A 23,967-nucleotide genomic window follows, 5' to 3' on the forward strand; every position below is an offset into this window, starting at 1 on the left:
CTGTTAGTGAATGAGTAATGACAGCTAGGGCATATTCATTACACCGATTCTGTTGAAAAACGTGTTTTAAACGGAAGTACACGGAACGAAACGGGGAGGGACCTACCTGCATTTATCCAATAGAAACTCTTTGGACATATGCCGCCGCTTGTCAATTTCGCTTCGAGCGTAACGTTGAACAGCGCAACAGCAAAATTATGAATTTCCGAGTTGTGTAGCCCATAGAGATAGATAGAGAACTCATTTGTAACTGTGCCAGAATGGGTATCGGGAGGGATCAGCCAATGAAGTTGAAAGTCCCACCCAGTTGGCTACGTTAAAATGGAAGCCCTAAATGGCGCTAAAATAGTATTTTGTCCACAAGAGGCCTCTATCATTCTCTATGGTGTAGCCTTACTAGACACTCCGTTTAATTTTAACCTTGACGATGATACGGTAGTGGTGCATGATGCAACAGCATAGCCTACAAGAAAAACTCAAAACATATGAACTCAAGTTTAAGTTATAGGCTATGCAAAAAATAATGCCATGATATTTGTTATAGAGCCCACCGCGGAGGTCATAATACCCAGAAAACCTAGCGGTCAAACAAAGAAATGGTTCCAATCGTTTTTCCACAATAATTTTTTCCCATATGGAATTTTAGAAACAGTTAAAATAATAGCTGTGTTTCGTGTAGGCTTGCCCTGGCTTCGCCATCTGACAGTCCGACACACAAATCTGGGTTTGGAGGATGCCAGGCATAGTGCCAACTAAAGTTTGGTGGATGAAGAATAATGCAGGTTAAGTGTGCCTTGAATTCTAAATAAATCACAGACAGTGTCACCAGCAAAGCACCCCCACACCTCCTCCTCCATGCTTCACGGTGGGAACCACACATGTGGAGAGCATCCATTCACCTACTCTGCGTCCCACAAAGACACGGTGGTTGGAACCAAAAATCTAAAATCTGGACTCATCATACCAAAGGACAGATGTACATAGGGCCACAGCCTCTAAGGTGCAGGGTTGAGTTACCAGGTGGTAGCCAGCTAGTGACAGTGACTACGTTCAGGGCAGGGTACTGGGTGGAGGCCGGTTAGTGATGGATATTTACATGTAACAGTCTGATGGCCTTGAGATTGAAAAACAGTTTTGATGCACCTGTACTGACCTCGCCTTCTGGATGATAGCGAGGTGAACAGGCCGTGGCTCAGGTAGCTGAGGTCCTTGATTATCTTCTTGGCCTTCATGTGACACCGGGTGCTGTAGATGTCCTGGAGGAAGGCAGTGTGTCCCTGGTGATGTGTTGGGCAGACCGCACCAACCTCTAGACAGCCTTGCGGATGGTGCAGTTGCCATACCAGGCGGTGATACAGGCATTGTAATTCTGGCATGCATCAGAGGAACATGCCCATTATGGCAGACTACTGTCCAGACCCGGGTTCAAATAATATTTAAAATATCTCAATTACTTTAACATACATTTGTAGTAAGTATTCCGATATTTTTTACAAGTAGTTTAATATTTTAATGTATTTGGAAATACACTTGGAAAGATACTCTAATACACTGACTCAAATACACTCCCATGCATTTAACCCATGTATTTGAAAGAAGTATTTGAAAATACTCTCAAATAGGGTTAATATTGGTTAAGTTGCTAACATAGCAAAGTGTAATGCCTAAGCTGTCTTGGGTGGCAGGTAGCCTAGTGGTTAGAGCGTTGGGCCCCGAGGTGACAAGGTAATAAATCTGTCGTTCTGCTCCTGAACAAGGCAGTGAAGCCACTGTTCCTAGGCCGTCATTGAAAATAAGAATTTGTTCTTAACTGACTTGCCTAGTTAAATAAATAAAACATGTGTACAATAAGTCGTTTTTCTCAAAGTTGCCGGAATGCCACGTGCGCACCCACTTATATCAGTACATTTGTAACAGCCTAAACATTACGAAACTTCTATTCGATCAAATAAGCCTGACATAATTCAACAGTATCTCATAGACCTCCACCCGAAAAAGGGTTTATCTCACGCGGACAGATATTGGGCGGAGTACTATCTTCACGCGGACAGATATTGGGCGGAGTACTATCTTCCCCGCGTCGTCTCCTCTCTGTAAACGGGTTCAGAGGGTATGCCGTTGTCATAGTGGGCGTGGCACACGTCTCAAGCGGCATAATAGTAAGTAAAACGATATAGCCTTCTGAGGTAAATAATGCTAAGGCTATAAAAAAACTAAGAAAGGATATTCAGCGTCTCATTAAAACATATTTTGTAATGGGATGTAATCGTGAATCAAAATGACTCTTTTCTTAATACTGTCACCTTTTTAGGGGGGGGGGGGTGTGAAATACATGTTTCTTAACAGAAATCCATTTTCTAAATAGGATCAATTTCATTTTCCTCAAATTTTCTATCATCGAGCTTGCTAGTGAAAGCTAGCGTAGCTGGATTTTATTTAGAAAGATATTACTTCAACATTAATAAAACCCTAGCAAGCTATATTCATAACCATACAGGTATATGACTAAAAACGTTTATTTTGCTGTATTTGACTATGGTGACAATAAAACAGTAATTGGAATTGTTGAGGGGTGGGGGGGTCTTTCTGGTTGCATTCTACGAAATGTCCACTAGAATTTAGTGTTGAGAATGTTGAGCTGATAAGCCTAAATGTATAATGAACAAACATATAAACGCAAAATGCAACAATTTACAGTGATTTTACTGAGTTACAATTCATATAAGGAAATCAGTCAATTTAAATAAATTCATTTGGCACAAATCTATGGATTTCACAACACTGGGCAGGGGCGGAGCCATGGGTGGGCCTGGGACGGCATAGGCTCACCCACTGGGGAGCCAGGCCCAGCCAGTCAGAATGAGTTTTTCCCCCACAAAGGGCTTTATTACAGACAGAAATACTCCTCAGTTTTCATCAGCTGGCCGGGTGGCTGGTCTCACACAATCTCGCAGGTGAAGAAACCAGATGTTGAGGTCCTGGGCTGACGTGGTTACATGTGGTCTGCATGTGGTGGACATTCCTGCAGTCAGCATGAAATTGCACTCTCCCTCAAAACTTGAAACATGTGTGGCATTGTGTTGTGTGACAAAACTGCACATTTTAGAGTGGCCTTTTATTGTCCCCAGCACAAGGTGCACCTGTGTAATAATCATGCTGTTTAATCAGCTTCTTGATATGCCACACCTGTCAGGTAGATGGATTCTCTTGGCTAAGGAGAAATGCTCGCTAAGGAGAAATGCTCAGAAATGCTCACTAACAGGGATGTAAACACAACATTTGAGAGAAATAAGCTTTTTGCGCATATGGAACATTTATGGGATCTTTTATTTCAGCTCATGAAACATGGGACCAACACTTTACATGTTGTGTTTATATTTTTCTTCAGTATAATTTATAGGCTATACAATTACTACATAATATAATTATAATCCAGTATGATGATATTAATAATACTAAATAATAATACTAACAATAAATGACAATAATTAATGTTCCACTCATTTAAAAAAATATATATTTCATTTGTACGAATTATTTTATTTTATCATTAAAATATAGAAATGACTCATATACTCTCATTTATCCTTCTTTACAATAAATAATTGTGTCCCATTTTGCCAATCAAGTTGTCCAAATTTCCCAATATCGGCTGAAAAAATACAATATTTTGTATAGTGTAGTAGAGTTCTTAAGCTATTTAGAATGGTATCATGTTGGGGGTTAAGACAACGGGCTGAATCTGTAAGGTGTTCAAGAAAGCACATTTTCGGAAAGTGTCCCACTTTACCAATACTCACCCTACAATTTGGTAGACTATCCGCCACATTGTCAGAACCCTAATTACTAGTTTATTCAACATCTCTTTCGTATCGTCTGAGATTCCTAAATATTGGAAAGCGGCCGCAGTCATCCCCCTCTTCAAAGGGGGAGACACTCTAGACCCAATCTGTTACAGACCTATATCCATCCTGCCCTGCCTTTCTAAAGTCTTTGAAAGCCAAGTGAACAAACAGATCACCGACCATCTCGAATCCCACCGTACCTTCTTCGCTATGCACTCCGGTTGCACCTCAGCCACTCTCAAGGTCCTAAATGATATCATAACCACCATCGATAAAAACAGTACTGTGCAGCTGTCTTCATCGACCTGGCCAAGGCTTTCAACTCTGTCAATCACCGTATTCTTATCGGCAGACTCAACAGCCTTGGTTACTCAAATGACTGCCTCGCCTGGTTCACTAACTTCTTCTCAGATAGAGTTCAGTGTGTCAAATCTGAGGGCCTGTTGTGCGGACCTCTGGCAGTCTCTATGGGGGTGCCACAGGGTTCAATTCTCGGGCCGACTCTTTTCTCTGTATATATCAATGATGTCGCTCTTGCTGCGGCTGATTCTTTGATCTACCTCTACGCAGACAACACCATTCTGTATACATCTGGCCCTTCTTTGGACACTGTGTTAACAAACATCCAAAGAGCTTAAATTCCATGCAACACTACTTCCGTGGCCTCCAACTGCTCTTAAACGCTAGTAAAACTAAATGCATGCTCTTCAACCAATCGCTGCCCGCACACCCGCCCGCCCGCCTAGCATCACTACTCTGGACGGTTCTGACTTAGAGTATGTGGACAACTATAAATACCTAGGTGTCTGGCTAGACTGTAAACTCTCCTTCCAGACTCATATTAAGCATCTCCAATCCAAAATTAAATCTAGAATCGGCTTCCTATTTTACAACAAAGCCTCCTTCACTCATGCTGCCGAACATACCCTCGTACAACTGACTATCCTGCTGATCCTTGACTTCGGCAATGTAATTTACAAAATCGCCTCCAACACTCTACTCAGCAAATTGGATGTAGTCTATCACAGTGCCATCTGTTTTGTCACCAAAGCCAAATATACTAACCACCATTGCGACCTGTATGCTCTTGTTGGCTGGTCCTCGCTACATATTCGTCGCCAAACCCACTGGCTCCAGGTCATCTATAAGTCTTTGCTAGGTAAAGCTCTGCCTTATCTCAGCTCACTGGTCACCATAGCAACACCCACCCGTAGCACGCGCTCCAGCAGGTATATCTCACTGGTCACCCCCGCCTTTTCTTCCAGTTCTCTGTTGCCAATGACTGGAACGAATTGCAAAAATCACTGAAGTTGGAGACTTATATCTCTCTCACTAACTTCAAGCATTGGCTGTCAGAGCAGCTTACAGATCGCTGTAGCTGTACACAGCCCATCCAACCAACTACCTACCTACCTCATCCCCATTTTTTTCTGCTCTTTGGCACACCAGTATTTCTACTTGCACATCCTCATCTGCACATCTATCACTCCAGTGTCAATTGCTAAATTGTAATTACTTCGCCACAATGGCCTATATATTGCCATAACTCCTTACTTCATTTGCACACACTGTATACACACTCTATTGTGTTTTTGGCTGTACGTTTATTTATCCCACGTCTAACTCTGTGTTGTTGTTTTTTGTCACACTGCTTTGCTTTATCTTGGCCAGGTCGCAGTTGTAAATGAGAACTTGTTCTCAGCTGGCCTACCTGGTTAAATAAAGGTGAAATAAGTAAAACAAATAATAATACATTTGGTTTTTATTACCATTTAAATATTCAAATAAAAGTATTTGTTTTGGGCTGTGTATTAAATACACATGTGTGGTGCATTCGTAAAGTATTCAGACCCCATGACCTTTTCCACATTACAGCCTTATTCTAAAATGGATTACATTTTTGTTATCCCTTAGAAATCTACACACAATACCCCATAATGACAAAGTGAAAACTGTTTTTTAGAAATTGTTGCTAATTTATTAAAAAATAAAAACAGAAATACCTTATTTACATAAGTATTCAGACCCTTTGCTATGAGACTCAAAATTGAGCTGCATCCTGTTTCCATTGATCATCCTTGATGTCACGTCCTGGCCAGTATAAGGATTAATTGTTATTGTAGTTTGGTCAGGACGTGGCAGAGGGTATTTGGTTTATGTGGTTCGGGGTGGTGTTTTTTCTAAAAAGGGCATTTGATTTAAGTATTCCGGGGTTTTTGGGCACTGTTCCTTGTTTACGTATTTCTATGTTGATCTAGTTAGTTGTATGTCTATGTTTGGTTAATTGGGGTGGACTTCCAATTGAAGGCAGCTGTGTGGTGTTGCCTTTGATTGGAAGTCCTATATTAGTTGGGTGTGTTTGTCTGTGTAATTGTGGGAGATTGTTTCTTGTTTAGCGTGTGTGAGCCTAACAGGACTGTCTAGTAATCGTGAGTTGGTTTTGTTATTTTGTATGTTCATTTTTGAGTTTATTAAATGTTCAAAATGAACTATCTCAACTCTGCTGCATATTGGTCCTCTTTTTCCGACGATGATTTCGCAATATCGTCTGACGACGAAGAAATTCCTGACACTTGAGATGTTTCTGAACTTGATTGGAGTCCACCTGTGGTAAATTCAATGATTGGACATGATTTGGAAAGGCACACACCTGTCTATATAAGCACAGTTGTCAGTTGCATGTCAGAGTAAAAATCAAGCCATGAGGTCAAAGAAATTGTCCGTAGAGCTCCGAGACAGGATTGTGTTGAGGCACAGATCTGGGGAAGGGTACCAAAACATTTATGCAGCATTGAAGGTCCCCAAGAACACAGTGGCATCCATCATTCTTAAATGGAAGAAGATTGGAACTACTAAGACTTTTCCTAGAGCTAGGTGCCCAGCCAAACTGAGCAATCGAGGGAGAAGAGTCAGGGAGGTGACCAAGAATCCAATGGTCACTCTGACAGAGCTACAGAGTTCCTCTGTGGAGATGGGAAAACCTTCTCTGAGTACATTTAATTAAACCCCAGAATACACGCCCACTGGGTAGCCTACCAATTTAATCAGGGAGTTTTTGTTCAATTCGTTTTTTTCTGTTCATTTCTTCAAAGCAATCCCTTTAAATATGATGTACCTTTAATTAGAATTTGATTGGCACAAGACTTTAATGTAGACTATGGAGAATGCTCTCAGAACACAGAAAGATAGCCATGTAAACATACGTATATCGGTCTCTGTTTCAGAACCCATGGGCAGATTTAAAAACACTCAGATTTGACCTACTTCATGGAGGTAGCTTTTACGCACGAACCCACGAAAGTTGCCACATTCAGTTCATCAATGGTACCATTGGAAGTAATGTAGCCTACACTATATTTATACTATGGAGAATAGTATGCAATGGTGTGATATAATAAATATACCCTAATTGCCTGCACTGATCATGGAACTGTGTGACGGCAAATGCCAAGTCTTGTACCATGCGTCAAGTTCAAAGTAACGGTTTGAGCGCCGTAATGAGCTCCATAATGAGCTCCATAATGATTTATTAAGCCTACATGTCCACATTAGTTTTTTTTACTATAATTTGTATTTGGCCTTCATGAAATAGTATCCACTATTACTTGACCCTCAGCCAAAACCACAAGGACGTGACAGCATTTTACAGAGGAAAGGAATAAAGGTCGGCTGAATCAAACAATGTAATGGAATGATACTAACGCAGGGAAGGGAACAAAAACTCAATTAAAAGTTATATATAAATGCTTATTACATAAGGCCGCTACTGATAGCGGCTAATAATATTTAACAGAGCCTATAGCGTACACATTTAAGGAAAAAGGAACATTTTACCCTCATGCATAGGTTCAAGGTCAGAAACGCATAGAGAGAAAAGTGCATAAAAAGGGGAAAAGTTCAATTTACACATGCGTAACTTGGGTCTGAATTTCCCCCATAGGGCCTAAAGCAAAAAATACTATTTAAAATCATAAGGCTAAAAAAGAGACAAACACATAAGCAACGTTACGGTATGGCCAAACCTACAACAAGCTATGCTTCCATTCTCTTCAACAGAGAACAAAAACAATGACAAACAATTGTCTTTTTCCTAAGTTGGCAGTGTCCAGTAATTACTTTTTTCCCCCCTCATATTAGAGTAACTACAAAAACATGAGGTTTTGAGAAATCATTAAATAAAAAGAGAAAGATTTATAGCAATGCTGTTGGCAGGAAAACATCATTACCATTTTGACCCGTTTGGATGAAGCAAATCAGAGCAACTACCATCCTAGCTACCAAACCCCACCTACGTCAACATATGCACAATGCATAGCCTACTGTACATCACACTGGCACATTTGCCAATGTATGGGGATAGTTTGGGTGTAAAAAAAAACAAGATAAGAACAAGCATATTGTATTTTCCAGTATGTCTGAAGTCTTTCGAAATGTTTCCTAGGTCAAAGCCATGCCAAATTCCATCATACTGTATATAAGCACTTTCAACGTCAACATATTTTCCAATTAGGCTAGAAATGTGTGATTGTTTCCACATTGAGAAAGAATTATGGGGCTTGAAAGTGGAATTGAAAATGTATCACACAAAACAGTTGTGTAGATTGTACAGTTTATTTGATTTTAAACACAGAATCTCATAACAGCTAAGCACGTCGTATATAATCTGTTTCATTGACCTAACATCCCTAATTCACAAATCATACTGCATTCATACAGTGTTAAACTGTCAAGTTAAATTATTCAGCTACAATAGACAAACAAAGTCATTGTCCGTTTTGAATGTTTCAGTTGAAAACCTAACAGTTCTGCCAAACATAATTTACAGCATACAAAAAAAAGCCACAAAATGCTGAAAATGAAATAAATAAGAACAAAAAACAAGTGGTTTGATCCAAAACAATTCAAGTCACTAATAACATTTGAATATCTGTAAGCGTACCAGTCGAATGTGGCTGGACCTCTCCATGTAATCCGTCCTACCTGGCTGCGTTCCCATTACCTTCCATTGTATTGTATAGTCGTAGCGTTCGTCGTTTACATTTGTGTTGCTGTTCCTGTCCATTAGTGTTCTGTATTATATCATGTTCTATGTTTTGTGTGGACCCCAGGAAGAATAAGCTGCTGCTTCTTCAGAAGGAACATGACACCCAAAGAGTTCATACATCTGACAGACACATCACACATTGTATACCATCTCTATTTCTATTCTTCACTATAATCTTTAAAAAATATTGATAACCATTATGTGGTCAAAATGGTTCTAAAAACATTGCTTGGTCAGAATGGTACAATCATCACTTGTATTATACGTTATAGAGCTTTGATGGTTCCTCCTCAGGCCCTGGCCTGGTGTTTTCTATAAAAGTCAGACATTTTGTTCAATTGTTTGATGAAAACAATCAAGTACAATTTGATTTCTTGAATATTATAATTATTTTGTACTGGTTTAATGTTAAATAACATTAGTCCAATCCATATTAGGTACCAAAGAGCCAGAAGAAATCAACATTATTTTCCTCTTTTTTTAAACAGCTTTTTTCCCTTTAAAAAAAGACAGTGGATGCATTGCAAAGGGAGCCCTATTCCCTATGTAGTCCACTATGAAGGGAATAGGGTGCCATTTGGCATACACTGTCTGGAACAGACAAGGGTGGGGGTGTGGGAGAGTTGAGGTTTAAATGAGGAGGGAGAAGCTGCCAGCTATTGAGGTTATTTCTCATTGTATAGCTAATGGCCAGACTACCAAGGTCAACAAGTTGTGTGTGTGTGTGTGTGTGTTGGTCCTTTATACTGATCCCACACTGTAAATCTCCTTTTTCAAGGCTCAATTGTTTTTCAAATAGTCCCCAAACGTGAGAATATTTTTGTAAATTAAGCAGAGGTGAACACTTATTACAGGAATAAATACAACAATTTAAAGACTAAAACCGAAGAGCGACATCTTCATATGAACCACAAACGATATCATCTCCCACTTCTTCCGACTAACTGTTATCCCTTTTACCTATTGTCCATTCCACATATGACGATCATCATGGTTAAAAAGGAACGTCATGTGTATATGCAACAGAATCCACTCCTGGCCAGAGGGAATGAGGGCAAAATAAAACAATGGCCATGTTCAGGTGTAATGTGTGTGGAGCAAAATATATTCTGTACCACAACTCCCACAATACCCTGTAGTTTCTCAGTCCTGGATCATGTTCAGTAGGGTACACTGTAGCAAAACAGTTTGAAATGGAAAACAAAAATGAGCCTTTCTTATTTGACAAGTCCAGGAATAGATCCTCCTTGTTTCAGTCAGTTTTCTTCCATTCATTGGCTAAGGAACATGACCCTGTTTTTCCAAAGATGCACTGGAACAGGGGGTCGATTGTTGTTTCTGTATTCACAGTAGAGTGGGTCCTTTGGTTGTGTAGGTCATGGAGGGAAAGTGTCTGCTATCCACGTCCCACATCTTCCCGACCTCAGCCCCAGCCCCACGGGGCCCCAGAGGGGAGCAGGGTCCTGGGGACTGGTGCTGGGCCCCAGGGGGGCAAGGGAGGACGGGGGTCCAGTAGTTAATATAGCTGGCCATTAACAGAGTCAACTCCAGGATCTGGGAGGAGAGAAGAGGGAGGGAGGACAGGAGGAGGAGACCGTGCAGGGGAGAGAGCAGAGGACAGAAGGAGAAGACGGGAGGGGAGAGGAGAAGACAGAGTAAGGAGGGGAAAATTGTTTAACCATTTTAAATGATTGAATTTCATTTGATCCAAGGGAGCTGGATGCCCATTTGCTCACATTTAGAAGTTCAGTTTAAAGCCAATGAGAAAACCATATAAATGACTTGATATTTAGCAACCTGTCATGAATACAGCAGGGCCTTATTAGCACGTCCTACAGTCGTAAATTGACTCTACTGTATGCTTAGGCCAGGCATCAACCCAACACAGATCGATGGCTCAAGCCAAAATCACCTTTTAAAGTCAATTTCAATGCACTGGTCATTTATTTGCGTTTCTTTGAATCGCTCCCTTTGGCTCCTCTGAAGCAGAACAGATCAAATAAAATCGAGGATCAACCTGCTTTCTACATCTGCCCAGTGGAGGGTAACCTTGCTATTATATCACGTTATATGAGATTTTATCCAAACTATTTAAGGTACAGTGATGTGATCCCTGTGGGAATTGAACCCATGACCCTGGTTGCTGCTTGTGGATCACGCAACATAGCAGGAGCTCACCTCCTACTTTTCACACTGGCTTTCTGCACAGTAAGATCCTATTGACTGACTGAAAGTTGGCAGAGCTGTTGTGGTCCATGATGATAATTATCCACTAATCGTTTTCACTGACCACTTGCACTTGGCCAGAGATAAAGCCAAACCTACGGTAAGTCTTACCTACAGATATACACTGAACATTAATATAAACACAACAGGTAAAGTTTCGGTCCCATGTTTCATCAGCTGAAATAAAATATCCCAGAAATGTTCCATATGCACAAAAAGCTTACTTCTCTCAAATGTAGTGCCCAAATTGTGCATTTGTCCTTTGCCAAGAAAATCCATCCACCTGACAGGTGTGGCATATCAAGAAGCTGATTAAACAGCATTATCCTTACACAGGTGCACCTTGTGCTGGGGACAATAAAAGGCCACTCTAAAATGTGCAGTTTTGTCATACAACACAGTGCCACAGATCTCAAGTTTTGAGGGAGCGTGCAATTGGCATGCTGACTTTTGGAATGTCCACCAGAGCTGTTGCCAGATATTTTCTCTACCATAACCCACCTCCAACATCGTTTTTGAGAATTTGGCAGAACATCCAACTGGCCTCACAACTGGAAACCCCGTGTATGGCGTCGTGTGAGTGAGCGGTTTTATGATGTCAACGTTGTGAACAGAGTGCCCCATGGTGGCGGTGGGGTTATGGTATGGGCAGGCACAAGCTACAGACAATGAACACAATTGCATTTTATTCTATGGCAATTTGAATGCGCAGAGATACCGTGATGAGATCCTGAGGCCCATTGTCGTGCCAGTCATATGTCGCCATCACCTCATGTTTCAGCGAGATAATGCACGGCACCATGTCGCAAGGATCTGTACACAATTCCTGGAAGCTGAAAATGGCCCAGTTCCAGTAGCGGTACATGGGTAAAATCACTGGGGAAGCCAACCCAGAAAAAATGCCATATTATAACCTATGTGTTGTGATAATTGCATTGTTTGCTCTACAACCTGTTAATTCATATGCCTTGCGACCGTGATCTACACTACCGTTCAAAAGTTGGGGGTCACTTAGAAATGTCCTTGTTTTTGAAAGAAAAGCACTTTTTTTTTGTCCATTAAAATAACATCAAATTGATCAGAATTACAGTGTAGACATTGTTAATGTTGTAAATTACTATTGTAGCTGGAAACGGCTGATTTTTAATAGAATGTCTACATAGGTGTACAGAGGCCCATTATCAGCAACCATCACTCCTGTGTTCCAATGGCACGTTGTGTTAGCTAATTGAAGTTGATCATTTTAAAAGGCTAATTGATCTTTAGAAAACCCTTTTGCAATTATGTTAGCACAGCTGAAAACTGTTGTCCTGATTAGAAAAGCAATAAAACTGGCCTTTTTTAGACTAGTTGAGTATCTGGAGCATCAGCGTTTCAGGATACAGGCTCAAAAAGTCCAGAAACAAAGATTTTCTTCTGAAACTCGTCAGTCTATTATTGTTCTGAGAAATGAAGGCTATTCCACGCGAGAAATTGCCAAGAAACTGAAGATCTCATACAACGCTTTGTACTGTACTACTCCCTTCACAGAACAGCGTAAACTGGCTTTAACCAGAATAGAAAGAGTAGTGGGAGACCCCGGTGCACAACTGAGCAAGATGACAAGTACATTAGTGTCTAGTTTGAGAAACAGACGCCTCACAAGTCCTCAACTGGCAACTTCATTAAATAGTAGTCTCAACGTCAACAGTGAAGAGGCGACTCCGGGATGCTGGCCTTCTAGGCAGAGTTGCAAAGAAAAAGTAATATCTCAGACTGGCCAAAACTCCTTTCATGTATGTTTTCATGGAAAACAAGGACATTTCTAAGTCACCCCATACTTTTGAACGGTAGTGTATAGTCTAATAGGCCGACACAATAAGAAGACAGAGGCAGAATAAATTCAACCACAACTTTGTTTCATCACAAAACCGTAGAGAAACCTCTGTCCGGTGAAGTCCACAAAACATATTGCATGTAACAGACAGTTACATGACCTACTGCATGGTCAAGCATGGTAACGTTTCCGACATTTCAGACCACTTAACAACTAACGTTATTGATTTGGAACCACGGAGAGTCACCGCAAGTCGCAAAGAAAACAGGAGCTGCCTCCACTATCCCAACACCGTTTCAACATCATATCAACTATGCTTAGTCTAATACAGTGACAACTAAAAGATACCAAAAACAATTTAGTCCAATCGACGTAAGCTAAATATGATGTGGCTGTCCATGTTTCTGATTTCTGTGTGCGTGTGCATTCGTGTAAGTAGAAAAAAAACATGTCGACTCAGCCTACTTGTAGAGAAACGCCAATGCCATTCTCCTCTCTTCCATGTTGACGAAACGGTCTCTATCACTCTGTCACACAGTACACGCTTATATTTTTTGTTTTCGCAAAAATGTTTGCTTGCTAGCCTAACTTCCTTTCATTGGCAACGTTAACTAGTTAACATTTGCCTTCCACATCTAGCTACATATTGAACTTCCATCCTCTCAGGCCAGGGGCACAATGTACGAATTTATGATTGGATCAGAATTACCATTATAATCATTGGCCTGTATGGAGAATTAGTAAGTCCAAATCCCTATCTCCATCTATGGCTAATTTAGGAAAGGGACAATTTTAGCTGTCTGGCTCCACTGGAGGACAACAACACAATGAGATGCAACAGTTCAAGTTGTTTCTGTCAATGACGTATGCTCTCGATGCAATGCGATAGGAGTTAGGCCAAATCCAAACTGGCTTGCCTTGACGCTTTTTTTGGTGCACCAGGACCATTCACAGTTGAGCTCACTCAGTTGAGCTCAACGCTGATTGGGTATTATTTTATACTTTATTTGTCAAGGGATCCCGAATGCTCGCTGGCTTCCCTTGCATTCAATGCTACGTGTGGCGACAATGTCATACTCTTTATGACCAGACAGCATCAGATAGATGGCCTACACATACAGAAACAGAGGTGCGCTGTTTTGCTCGCTCGGATGCTTTCTCCGGTGAGATACATTCAGACTCATGAGAATTTAAGGAAAATGATGAACCACAGAGAGACGAAAGATTCCTTATTTGGTACATTTTGGAGGGAAGCCTGTCTTTCCTTGGCATCCATGAATACACACCACTACCCAGTTCTTCCATAGCCTGCATACTCACCAGAAATGTCACCCATTGAGCATGATTGGGATGCTCTGGATCGACAGCGTGTTCTAGTTCCCGCCAATATCTGGCAACTTTGCACAGACATTGAAGAAGAGTGGGACAACATTCCACAGGCCATAATCAATAGCCTGATAAAAGCTGCATGAGGCAAATGGTGGTCACACAAGATACTGACTGGTTTTCTGATTCACTCACCTACTTTTTGTTAAGGTATATGTGACCAACAGATGCATATCTGTATTCCCAGTCATGTGAAATCCATAGATTAAGGCCTAATGCATTAATTTCAATTGACTGATTTCCTTAACTGTTTTACTCAGTAAAATATTTAAAATTGTTGCATGTTGCGTTTATATTTTTGTTCATTATAGAATGAAATAATATTTTTATGGCCTTGACTTGAGTTAAGACATACTGGAGACTAGGTAACCTTACCTTGGGTTTAGCCATAGAGACGACTAGGTAACCTTACCTTGGGTTTAGCCATAGAGACAACTAGGTAACCTTTCCTTGGGTTTAGCCATAGAGACAACTAGGTAACCTTTCCTTGGGTTTAGCCATAGAGACGACTAGGTAACTTTACCTTGGGTTTAGCCATAGAGACGACTAGGTAACTTTACCTTGGGTTTAGCCATAGAGACGACTAGGTAACCTTACCTTGGGTTTAGCCATAGAGACGACTAGGTAACCTTACCTTGGGTTTAGCCATAGAGACAACTAGGTAACCTTTCCTTGGGTTTAGCCATAGAGACGACTAGGTAACCTTACCTTGGGTTTAGCCATAGAGACGACTAGGTAACCTTACCTTGGGTTTAGCCATAGAGACGACTAGGTAAACTTACCTTGGGTTTAGCCATAGAGACAACTAGGTAACCTTTCCTTGGGTTTAGCCATAGAGACGACTAGGTAACTTTACCTTGGGTTTAGCCATAGAGACAACTAGGTAACTTTACCCTGGGTTTAGCCATAGAGACAACTAGGTAACTTTACCTTGGGTTTAGCCATAGAGACAACTAGGTAACCTTACCTTGGGTTTAGCAATAGAGGCGACTAGGTAACTTTACCTTGGGTTTAGCCATAGAGACAACTAGGTAACCTTACCTTGGGTTTAGCCATAGAGACAACTAGGTAACTTTACCTTGGGTTTAGCCATAGAGACAACTAGGTAACCTTACCTTGGGTTTAGCAATAGAGACGACTAGGTAACTTTACCTTGGGTTTAGCCATAGAGACAACTAGGTAACCTTACCTTGGGTTTAGCCATAGAGACAACTAGGTAACTTTACCTTGGGTTTAGCCATAGAGACAACTAGGTAACCTTTCCTTGGGTTTAGCCATAGAGACAACTAGGTAACCTTACCTTGGGTTTAGCAATAGAGACGACTAGGTAACTTTACCTTGGGTTTAGCCATAGCGAAGACCAGTTTCTCCACACTCTTCTTCCCTCCACCCTGCTCTTTGGTCTGGCTCACTACCACCATCAGGTCGTCACGGCAACCGCCAAAGGTGATCACTGATTGGTAGGAGTACATGACCAGAAGGTGCTGTAAAGGAATGGATGATTTATTTCAGTTGTTTAAATACAGTACCAGTCAAACGTTTGGACACACCTACTCATTCCAGGGTTTTTCTTAATTTGTACTATTTTCTACATTGTAGAATAATAGTGAAGACATCAAACCTATGAAATAACACATCAAAATATATTTTAGATTTTAGATTCTTCAAAGTAGCCACCCTTTGCCTTGATGACAGCTTTGCACACTCTTGGCATTTGATGTCTTCACTATTATTCTACAATGTAGAAATTAGTCAAAATAAAGGAAAACCCTTGAAGTAGGTGTGTCCAAACTTTTGACTGGTACTGTATGTACGTGAATAGGAAAACGTTTGGTTTGTTTGGTTTAGTAGTGTAAAAGGCCCTTAAAGGAAAATACCACTCAAAAACAATATTTTGGTATTTGTTTAATTGGTCCACTGTTGATACTGTCCCAAAATGACAATGCAAAACACATCATACTGTGACACTTTCTGTATTTTAAAAGTTGATTGCTGGCATGCAAAACATTTTGGGATTGTATCAACAGTGGACTAATGAAACAAGTACCAAAAGATAGTTTTTGAGTGGAATTTTCCTTTAAGTAATCTGTCTCATCTCTCTTCCTGGTACAGGAAGGATCCTTTCTTTGGGAATTGGTTTCTTGTTATTGTTTTCTCAAGAGGCAAATTGAGCATGAACCATTGAAGCAGCCAGACATCATTTCTAATTCTTTATTGTGTATTTTTTCCTTATTTTCTCCCTAAGAACTAGTAAATGTATTGGAGCGTGAAAGGACGCCAAACCAGAAATGACAGAGGAATACGGCTAAGATAATTATAGTGTTGTAAGTTTATCATTGTTTATATCTCAGTCAGCATTTTGATCTCTGGGTAGACCCAGATCTGGTTTCATATACTATTTGAAATCTTTCAAATACTTTGGCCCTTTTCTCAAGACTGCCTGGAGAACCAGATGGGTGGGATTTGCACTTTTGGGTCATTTTTATTGGTTTTATAAACCCAGGCAAGGTTAATCAAGCCCAGCTTAAGTATTTCAAATGCTTTCAAATAGTATTTGAATTGAACCCATGTCTGGTAAAATTGTAGGCCAGCAGTTTCTGTTTCCCTGTGGGGATCTGGTGTTTCAAACGCTGCAGTAGAAAATCATTCCAGACCAGTAGATCAACAAGCTTCTGCTCCTGTGGTCTGGCAACAGCCAGACTGGTAAAGAGAGACGAGAAACCCCAAACCTTAAGTGCTCTGAATCTAAGCTAAGATTGTGCCCGATTAAAAAAGGAATTAGAGAATACCAAACCATAAAACTTTGGTTGGAATCTGAGAGGTTGTTGTCTTTAAAAAAAAATGTCTAATGAAGGTAATTAATGGTTGAAATATGATGTCATTATCTGTTCAATAGCTTTCTTCTGATGGTGGTCCACTGACCACTGGCTGTAGGTACTGAATCACCAAAACACTTTTAGTACCAGTAATCCTACATGGTTGGATTTTGACCTGCATGCATACTGTTAATAATCACTTATTCCATGGTAAATGAGCTAAGGAAGCAGACATATAAACATGTAGATAAACACACACTTACCATGGTATAGTCAAGCACACACAGTCCATCCTCATTGACGGCTAGCCAAATCTGGGACTGCTCCACAGACGAGGGAGGTATAGGCTGCAGACAGAGACGGAGGAGAGACGCAGATGGTATACAGAGACAGTAGATCAAGCTCAAAGTGTTTTAATGTCACGTGCACAAGTACAGTGAAATGCCTTTCTTGCAATCTAAAACCCAACAATGCAGTAATCAATATCAATGTTGCAATAAAAATAACATAAGGTAGAACAAGTAATAAAAATAAGAAGAACACGAGAAAGTAAGAAGCTACACTACATGATCAAAAGTGTGTGTACACCTGCTCATCGAACATCTCATTCCAAAATCATGGCCATTAAAATGAAGTTGGTCTCCCCTTTGCTGCTATAACAGCCTCCACTCTTCTTGGAAGGCTTTTACACTAGATGTTGGAACATTGCTGTGGGGACTTGCTTCCATTCAGCCACAGGAGCATTAGTGAGGTCGGGCACTGATGTTGGGCCATTAGGCCTGGCTCACGGTCGGCGTTCCAATTCATCCCAAGGGAATTGGAAACACAAGAATCGTCTAGAATGTCATTGTATGCTGTAGCGTTAAGATTTCCCTTCACTGGAACTAAGGGGCCTGAACCATGAAAAACAGCTCAAGACCATTATTCCTCCTCCACCAAACTTTACAGTTGACACTATGCATTGGGGCAGGTAGCGTTCTCCTGGCATCTGCCAAACCCAGATTTGACTGCCAGATGGTGAAGCATGATTCATCACTCCAGAAAACGCGCTTCCACCACTCCAGAGTCCAATAGCGGCGAGCTTTACAGCACTCCAGCCGACGCTTGACATTGTGCATGGTGATCTTAGGTTTGTGTGCGGCTGCTCGGCCATGGAAACCTATTTCATGAAGCTCCCGACAAACAGTTATTGTGCTGATGTTGTTTCCAGAGGCAGTTTGGACCTTGGTAGTGAGTGTTGCAACGGAAGACAGACGATTTTAACGCGCTACACGATTCAGCACTCTGCGGTCCTGTTCTGTGAGCTTATGTGGCCTACCACTTTGCAGCTGAGCAGTTAGACGTTTCCACTTCTAGACGTTTCCACTTCACAATAACTGCACTTACAGTTGGCCGGGGCAGCTCTAGCAGGGCAGAAATTTTACTAACTGACTTGTTGGAAAGGTGGCATCCTATGAAAGCGCCATGTTGAAAGTCATTGAGCACTTCTACTGCCAATGTTTGTCTATGGAGATTGCATGGCTGTGTGCTCGATTTTACACACCTGTCAGCAACGGGTATGGCTGAAATAGCCGAATTTACTAACTTGAAGGGGTGTCCAAATACCTTTGTATATATAGTGTATATACAAGGTCGGTTCCAGTACCATATTTACAATGTGAAGGGATACTGGAGTGATAGAGGTAGATACTGAATGTATAGGGGTAAGGTGACTAGGCATCAGGATATATGATAAACAGAGTAGCAGCAGCGTAAATTATGATTGTATGTGAGTGTGTGTGCATGTGTGTAGAGTCAGTATAAATGTGTGTGCATGTTATGTGTGTGTTGGAGTGTCAGTGTGTGTGAGTCCTGTGAGTATGCATAGAGAATAAAGTACAAGGGTCAACTCAGACAGAGGGTAGTGCGTACGGCCCAGTACATCACTGGGGCCAAGCTTCCTGCCATCCAGGACCTCTATACCAGGCGGTGTCAGAGGAAGGCCCTAAAAATTGTCAAAGACTCCAGCCTCCCTAGTCATAGACTGTTCTCTCTGCTACCGCACGGCAAGCGGTACCGGAGCGCCAAGTCTAGGTCCAAGAGGCATCTAAACAGCTTCTACCCCCAAGCCATAAGACTCCTGAACATCTAATCAAATGGCTACCCAGACTATTTGCATTGCCCCCCCCCCCCCCCTTTACACCACTGCTACTCTCTGTTGTTATCATCTATGCATAGTCACTTTAATAACTCTACCTTCATGTACATATTACCTCAACTAACCGGTGTCCCCACACATTGACTCTGTACCGGCACACACCTGTATATAGTCTCGCTATTGTTATTTTACTGCTGCTCTTTAATTACTTGTTACTTTTATTTCTTATTCTTATCCGTATTTTTTAAAACTGCATTGTTGGTTAGGGACTCGTAAGTAAGCATTTCACTGTAAGGTGCTGTAACCTGCTGTATTCGCGCGCATGTGACTAATAAAATTTGATTTGATGAAAATTTGATTTGAGATAGTCCGTGTAGCCATTCTGTTAGCTATTTAGCAGATTTATGGCTTGGGGATAGAAGCTGTTCAGGAGCCTGCCTGTCACGCCCTGACCAGGTGAACTCTGCTATTTTGGTCAGGGTGTGGCATTTCTATGCTTTATTTTCTATGTTTTGGTTATAGCCTTTCTTTGTGTTTTATTTCTATGTTGGGCTCGGGTGATTTCCCAATCAGACAGCTGTCGCTTGTGAAGTCTGATTGGGAATCACATTTAAGTTCCTTTTCCCCCACGATGTTTGTGGGTTGTTGTCTCGTTATTTGAGCACGTAACGTATTGGCAGTTTTTCCTTGATTTTGTGTACATGTTTAATTCTAGTGTGTTAAATAAACATGTGTTCGCTCCCAGCTGCGTTTTGGTCCGCTTCCTCGTCTCCCGACGACAATCGTTACAGAACAACCCACCGAACCAGGACCAAGCAGCGGGAGGAAAAGGAGCGCGAGAGATGGGCTCACGAGGGGAAGGAGTTCTGGACCTGGGAGGAGATCATGTCGGGGAGAGGACCCTGGCGGAAGGATTCCCAGGTCGAGGAGGTAAAGCCAGCCGGTAGACGGAGTCGCAGGCGGCGGTCGAGGAGGCCCGGAAAACACCCCCAAGAAATTTTTTTGGGGGGGCTAATGGGGTGGTCCGGAAGGGCAGAGGAAGAGCCCAGACCACTGCTCTCATGGGGGATGACGGCGGAGGAAGAGACGAAGATGATGAGGCAGTTGATTGAGGACCTGCAGAGGGAAGATCTGGAGGAGGAGCCATGGTATGCGGAGTTGTGCGCTGTGTCGCCAGTGCGCCCGCACAGCCCGGTGCGTCCGGTGGACATGCCCAGCACATGCCGTGCTAGGATGGGCATCCAGCCAGGACGAGTGGCTAAACCGGCTCCACGCTTCAGTTCACCAGTGCGTGTTCACAGTCCTGTCTGGCCCGTTCCTGTTCCCCGCACCAAGCCCACGGTGCGTGTCCACAGTCCTGCCCGGCCCGTCCCTGCTCCCCGCACCAAGCCATGGTATGCAGAGTTGCGCGCTGTGTCGCCAGTGCGCCCGCACAGCCCAGTGCGTCCGGTGGACATGCCCAGCACATGCCGTGCTAGGATGGGCATCCAGCCAGGACGAGTGGCTAAACCGGCTCCACGCTTCAGGTCACCAGTACGTGTTCACAGTCCTGTCTGGCCCGTCCCTACTCCCCGCACCAGGTTAGTGGTGCGTGTCCCCAGTCCTGTCCGGCCCGTCCCTGCTCCCCGCACCAGGTTAGTGGTGCGTGTCCCCAGTCCTGTCCGGCCCGTCCCTGCTCCCCGCACCAGGTTAGTGGTGCGTGTCCCCAGTCCTGTCCGGCCCGTCCCTGCTCCCCGCACCAGGTTAGTGGTGCGTGTCCCCAGTCCTGTCCGGCCCGTCCCTGCTCCCCGCACCAGGTTAGTGGTGCGTGTCCCCAGTCCTGTCCGGCCCGTCCCTGCTCCCCGCACCAGGTTAGTGGTGCGTGTCCCCAGTCCTGTCCGGCCCATCCCTGTTCCCCGCACCAAGCCCACGGTGCGTGTCCACAGTCCTGTCCGGCCCGTCCCTGTTCCCCGCACCAAGCCCACGGTGCGTGTCCACAGTCCTGTCCGGCCCGTCCCTGTTCCCCGCACCAAGCCCACGGTGCGTGTCCACAGTCCTGTCCGGCCCGTTCCTGTTCCCCGCACCAAGCCCACGGTGCGTGTCCACAGTCCGGCACGGCCCGTGTCTGGTCCACCGGTGCCCAATCCTGTTCCGGTCGACGGCTCCGCTCCGGAGCCTGAGCATGCCGCTCCACAGTGGTCCAGTCCGGGCCAGAGGGGTAGGGCTAGGGTGGAGGCAGGGGGAGAAACACGCCCGGGGCCAGAGCCTCCACCGAGGGTGAGGCGCCCACCCGGGTCCCCCCCCTAATAGACTTTAGGTTGGTGCGCCGGGAGTACGCACCGTTGGAGGGGGGGTACTGTCACGCCCTGACCAGGTGAACTCTGCTATTTTGGTCAGGGTGTGGCATTTCTATGCTTTATTTTCTATGTTTTGGTTATAGCCTTTCTTTGTGTTTTATTTCTATGTTGGGCTCGGGTGATTTCCCAGTCTGATTGGGAATCACATTTAAGTTCCTTTTCCCCCACGATGTTTGTGGGTTGTTGTCTCGTTATTTGAGCACGTAACGTATTGGCAGTTTTTCCTTGATTTTGTGTACATGTTTAATTCTAGTGTGTTAAATAAACATGTGTTCGCTCCCAGCTGCGTTTTGGTCCGCTTCCTCGTCTCCCGACGACAATCGTTACACTGCCGGTGTCAGACTGGATACACCGGTACCACTACATGTATATCGGTGCTACTAACAGTTTCAATAGGAATGGGCTGTTGTCTGGGTAAATACTGAAACACTTGGCCTTCTAAAAAGAGGACAGAAACATTTATTTGATTATAAAGAGACCTTCCAAGTCACTGGGGACACCGAACATAGATTCAGCAAAAGCTGGAAATACAGTACAGATACACTATGTTGGACCCTTGCAGTAGAATACACATTCAGGAACGCGGTAGCGGTTGTTCAGTCTACTTGCATCCCCACTTACCTTAGCACTGAAGAGCTTGGCACCGAACAACGGCCACTTCCTAGCGACGGTCAAGTAGATTCTGACACACTCTGAGGCACTGCGGCCACGCAGGACTGACCACTTAGTGGCCAGACGCTCTGATAGGTCTCTGAAGGGAGTTGAAGAAATAATTAGTCTGTCTGTATAGGTATCTTTATCTGAGTATAATGCGTGAATGTGGCCAGTATTGCCCGAGTTGACCCATGCTGCAGTCCTGTTAATAGCGTTTTGGGGTAGAAGCCTGTGTCTTACTTTATCTGTGTGTGAGGGTAATGCATCACCTGAGCTGGTCGTGCGTATGGACGTATTACCTGAATTGGTCCATGGTGCAGTCCTGTTTGTAGCGTTTGGGGTAGAAGCGTTCCAGGGCCTGTACGAGGATCTGTTGGGCTTTAGGCTGAGGACAGGAGCTACTGCTGGGGGAGAAGGGGGCCGGACGGTCCAGGTCACCATTCTCTACCTGGGGAAGGAGAGGGTGTGATTTATAATAAAAACACATTTGTAGTCAATTGTGTTAGACCATTAAAAAAAATAAATAAAAATAAAAACTTTGGCATGATGTACTTCAGTACCCATAATGCCCCTCTCCTTACCAAAGCACTACCAACCTGAGCCATGAGAGCAGCCACTTCCAGAGCCAACTCCTTGTTGACGGGGAAGTGTCCCTGGTGGACCTCGTCATTCACCTGGTAGGCCAGCAGGAGGCGCTCACGGTCCGTTTCCCCTTTAGCCTGGGCCCGGAAACACAACCTACACAACAGACATCACAATGGTCAACGCATGATGTGTGTGGCACTGAGTGATACGTTATTCGTAAAAATAAAATCAAAAGTCCGCTGCACCTCGTCATGCATTTTGGGTGTCTTCAGCTCAACAATGAGCACATCAAGGAACTAAAACAAGACAAAGCCTACCTGCTCTTGTATGTCAGACGGACGATGCGTGTCCCCTCATATTTCCCAGGATGCAGTTCTTTCAGGGCCTGTTCCCACTTGGAGATGACATCACAGATCTGTTGGCAGAGGTGAGAGTTAAAAGATCAATTCATTAATTGTCTTCTACTTTGGAGCCAGGAGTTTTCCTGACCATGCAAACCCATTGACATAGATATAGGACTCCTTACGGATAAAACCTGTTATAACATGGACATTGCCATTGAGGGCTTCCACCATTTTAAAGTAGTCACGTGGGTGGGGATTCCTACGAGTTGGGCGCAATCAGCCAACGAAGAAGACAATTGACTACTTTACGATGGATATATCCTCAATGGCGCTGCCCATGCTGTCACAGATGCTATAATGGCACAGATAAAAAGACGAGTCCTCTATCTATCTCTACGGGCAGACCCTGGTCTCTGTTCCCTGTCCTGATTCCAGTCTACCCCTCTGTTTACTGCCTTATACTTAGTTGCAGGCACTAAAAGGTTTGATTGTGTGGTATTGGAACAGCTGCCACAATGCGTGTGCAGGTATATAATCATAAGAGTATGTAAGTCCACACTGACCTTGACGCTGGGCTGTAGGCAGTGCTCCAGGTCTTTCCCTGAGGGGTCGTCAGTGAAGAGGGCGAAGCCAGACAGGTGTGGTTTCCTCATGCCCACCCTCTGGGTCAGGGTGCTCAGAAACTCGTCTACCGTAGTGGAGCCATCGAAGCCTACAACCTAGAGGACGGGAGAGGAGAGTGTGACTTCTTAAATGATTGGGTGTAACAGAAAGTGTG

At 43.4% G+C, this 23,967-nt stretch overlaps 1 protein-coding gene across 4 annotated transcripts in view; it reads right to left on the minus strand.

Moving 5' to 3' along the window:
- Positions 1-8,437: 8,437 nt before the first annotated feature.
- The window catches only part of plekhh1 (pleckstrin homology domain containing, family H (with MyTH4 domain) member 1), a 66,190-nt gene continuing 50,660 nt past the window's right edge, over positions 8,438-23,967 (minus strand). For 2 of the 4 annotated variants that reach the window (XM_029729573.1, XM_029729574.1), the window contains exons 24-31: positions 23,753-23,908; positions 23,163-23,260; positions 22,842-22,998; positions 22,560-22,708; positions 22,228-22,357; positions 17,397-17,480; positions 15,655-15,801; positions 8,438-10,443 (exon numbers count right to left, since the gene is read on the minus strand). In XM_029729573.1, coding sequence (XP_029585433.1) covers positions 10,234-10,443; positions 15,655-15,801; positions 17,397-17,480; positions 22,228-22,357; positions 22,560-22,708; positions 22,842-22,998; positions 23,163-23,260; positions 23,753-23,908 — 1,131 coding nt within the window. In that variant the 3' untranslated portion in view covers positions 8,438-10,233. Of the gene's footprint in view, positions 10,444-15,654; positions 15,802-17,396; positions 17,481-22,227; positions 22,358-22,559; positions 22,709-22,841; positions 22,999-23,162; positions 23,261-23,752; positions 23,909-23,967 lie in introns of those variants that run through there. The other 2 variants (XM_029729576.1, XM_029729577.1) reach the window with 2 other exon arrangements.

This window comes from Salmo trutta, chromosome 33 (genome assembly GCF_901001165.1).
Source record: "Salmo trutta chromosome 33, fSalTru1.1, whole genome shotgun sequence".
In the NCBI taxonomy this organism is placed as follows: domain Eukaryota; kingdom Metazoa; phylum Chordata; class Actinopteri; order Salmoniformes; family Salmonidae; genus Salmo; species Salmo trutta.